This window comes from Solanum stenotomum, chromosome 9, assembly GCF_019186545.1.
Source record: "Solanum stenotomum isolate F172 chromosome 9, ASM1918654v1, whole genome shotgun sequence".
Lineage (NCBI taxonomy): Eukaryota > Viridiplantae > Streptophyta > Magnoliopsida > Solanales > Solanaceae > Solanum > Solanum stenotomum.
This window is the reverse complement of record NC_064290.1, coordinates 13,757,560-13,760,945: the sequence shown is the minus strand read 5'-3', so window position 1 is coordinate 13,760,945 and position 3,386 is coordinate 13,757,560. Positions and strand designations below refer to the sequence as shown.

General features: G+C 37.4%; 1 protein-coding gene across 1 annotated transcript; it reads right to left on the bottom strand.

Moving 5' to 3' along the window:
- Positions 1-1,146: 1,146 nt before the first annotated feature.
- On the bottom strand, positions 1,147-2,978 carry LOC125877292 (uncharacterized). Its single transcript, XM_049558628.1, has 2 exons — positions 1,536-2,978; positions 1,147-1,419 (listed from the first exon to the last, which is right to left on the bottom strand). Exons 1-2 carry the CDS (start codon positions 2,976-2,978, stop codon positions 1,147-1,149), a joined length of 1,716 nt encoding a protein of 571 aa, XP_049414585.1.
- Between the last annotated feature and the right edge of the window lie 408 nt (positions 2,979-3,386).

Sequence of the window (3,386 nt, the reverse complement as noted above, 5' to 3'; positions counted from 1 at the left end):
AAGACATCATAGGCAAATAAATCTGGGGAATTCAGTTGTTTTGTCTGTGGAAAAGTATTGTCTTGAAAAGGAAAGACTGTTTCCAGAAATACCACATCTCTACTAATGAAGAACCTTTTATTTTCCAAGTCATACAATTTATATCCTTTTTGAGTTGTACCATACCCCACTAAAACAGATTTTACTGCCCTTGGACTGAATTTATCATGTGTGGTGAGATTGGTGGCAAAGCATAGGCATCCAATAACTCTCATGTGCTCATAAGAAGGAGATTTCCCATACAATTTCTCAAAAGATGATGCATTTCCTAATGCAGTAGAAGGGATTCTGTTCAATACATGAGTAGCAGCATGAATACACAGACCCCAAAACTTATCAGGAAAACCAGCCTGAAATTTAATAGCCCTTGCAGTTTCCAGGATGTGTCTATGTCTCCTTTCCACCACCCCATTCTGTTGAGGTGTGTATGGACAAGAACTCTCATGAATGATGCCATGAAGTTTAAATAGATCATGACAATTAGTATTAAAAAACTCAGTACCATTATCAGATCTTATCCTTTTGATCTTTTTATCAAATTGAGTTTCTATTTCAGCAACAAATTGTTTCAACAAACTAACAACATCAGATTTAAGCCTCATTAAGAAAGTCCAAGTCCATCTAGAGTAGTCATCAACAATGGTTAAAAAATATCTAATACCATCATAAGTTTCAACTCTATAGGGACCCCAAACATCCATATGTAGAAGCTGAAAAGTACAAGTAGAACTACTAGTGCTATGTGGAAAAGGTAATCGTGTCTGCCTGGCAAGTGGACAAACATCACATTTATGTAAAGCAAAACTATTACCAAACTTGTGAAATGCAGAAATTTTTCTGATGACACCCATGGGNATTATCAGATCTTATCCTTTTGATCTTTTTATCAAATTGAGTTTCTATTTCAGCAACAAATTGTTTCAACAAACTAACAACATCAGATTTAAGCCTCATTAAGAAAGTCCAAGTCCATCTAGAGTAGTCATCAACAATGGTTAAAAAATATCTCATACCATCATAAGTTTCAACTCTATAGGGACCCCAAACATCCATATGTAGAAGCTGAAAAATACAAGTAGAACTTCTAGTGCTATATGGAAAAGGTAATCATGTCTGCCTGGCAAGTGGACAAACATCACATTTATGTAAAACAAAACTATTACCAAACTTGTGAAATGCAGAAATTTTTCTGATGACACCCATGGGAACATGTCCCAGCCTTTGATGCCAAACATTTGCAGTAATTTCAACACCTTGAAGAGTTGTCAAGCAGTGCTGTGGATATGTGACTTTATGGCTATACTGACCATACTGGGAGTAGAGGGTGTAGAGTCCATCTTCCTCCTCACCAATCACCCTCACCTTCCCAGATGCTAGGTCCTGAAAAACACAACATTTTTGAAAAAATGTGACACAACAATTCAAATCTTTTGTCACTTGAGAAACTAACAGAAGATTGAACTTGAAAGCTGGTACCACAACACTCTTCTAAGAACATCACCTCCTCCTATGTGACAATCTCCAACATGTGAGACTTTAGCAGAAGTACCAGTTGGCAACTGAACCTGACCTGCATTCTCTATCAAAACTGAATGATGTAAACATGTAGGATCTCCTACCATATGATGGGATGCACCAGTGTCTACAATCCACTTCAAGTGAGCAGCTGGAGGCGAAGAATTACCTGTCATATTAGCAGTGCCATTTATGTCATCAAGTTTAGTTTGATCTAGCATTTGGAGAAGCTTCTGATGTTGCATTGGAGTGAACATGGGCATAGACATTTGCTGAGATGCAAAATGTTGTGGAGGAGGATATGAGAATTGCATCTGAGTATGATATGGTGACTGCATCTGAGGCATCTGAGTGTGATATGAAGACTGCATCTGAGCATGACATGGCTGAGTTGACTCTGGTTTATCAGATTGATAATGTTGAGGCATAGGCCCTGCATCATAAGTAGAATTTCCAGCAACAACAACCTCTCTTTTTCCTTTGTAGTCAGTTGGATACCCAATCAACCTAAAACAGTTAACCTTGAGCTGGCTAGTTTTGTGACAAAAGTCACATTTCAGCAGTTTGTTACATTCAGTCCTCATGTGTCCTTTTATATTGCAGAAATCACAAAAAGCATTAGGATTATAAGGTCTTATAGGTTTATTACTACTAGGACCAGATTTAGAGGTAAACATTGCAGTAGGAACCATATCAGGCATCATCCTACTTGATCCGGCTACCATTCTCTGACTTTCATCTTGATTAACCATAGCATAAGCTTGATTGATGCTTGGAAGTTGTGGCATCAACAGGATCTGACTCCTAGCTTGACTATAGTTGTCATTAAGTCCCATAAGAAATTGCAACATCCTTTGATGTTGTGATTGTTCAAAAAATTCCTTAGATCTAGAACATGTACAAGCAGGGGGAGGCATTATAGAATCATATTCATCCCACAAATCCTTTAGTCTAGAGTAGTAAATTGATACAGACGAAACACCTTGAACAAGAGTAAAAATCTCCTTATGCAGCTGAAAAATACGAGAGCTATTTACCTTGTTAAACCTTTCCTTTAAGTCTTCCCAAATCAAGTGAGAATCTGAGCAATAAAGAACTCCACTATGAAGATCTTTACTTACGTTGCATAGTATCCATGAGACAACGATTGCATTACACCGATCCCAAAGCCGAGTTAAATCCCCTGTGAATTGAGTCTTCTTCACCGTGCCATCAATAAATCCAACCTTATTCTTCCCAAGCAAAGCTAATTCCATAGCCTTGCTCCATAAGGTGTAATTATCACTGCCAGTGAGTAGAATTCCAACATTCAGCGATCCAGGTGAATCTGATGGATACAGATACAAGGGATGAAGATGATCAAAAGTAGGAACAACCATGGGAGTTCCTGTTTGTGTTTCTGCCGCAACTCCTTGAACATTCATGGAATCGAAACAGAAAATTTACAAAAAACACGAAAATGAGATAAGAGACAATGAAATTCTTCACTGCGTGTGTAAGAATTGTTTAGATCTGATCTCGAAAGGCTTTGATACCATGTTAAGAAGATGAACTATATGAACAAAACTCCATTGAAGAGCTAATCTGAGAGAGAAGTAAAACTGGAATAAGAAGGGAAAATACTGATCTTATTGAATTGAGGAAATCATGCTACATACATTGTCTTATATATATCCACACACTGACTCACTTAACTGATTACCTCTAACCAACTTACTGACACATTCTAACTAACTAACTAACTAGCTAAGCACACTTGCACCATTCACAGTGTATGTGTATAATAATACAATTATAGGTAGTGTCATCAAGGTACTTGTACACATTTAGTT

What these genes read in the sequence shown, in the direction of transcription:
- LOC125877292 (XM_049558628.1), bottom strand. Translation starts at nt 2,978, where the DNA reads ATGAATGTTCAAGGAGTTGCGGCAGAAACACAAACAGGAACTCCCATG. An exon ending in GTCACATAGGAGGAGGTGAT is followed by an intron (nt 1,420 to 1,535) that starts GTTCTTAGAAGA and finishes TGTGTTTTTCAG; the next exon opens with GACCTAGCATCTGGGAAGGT.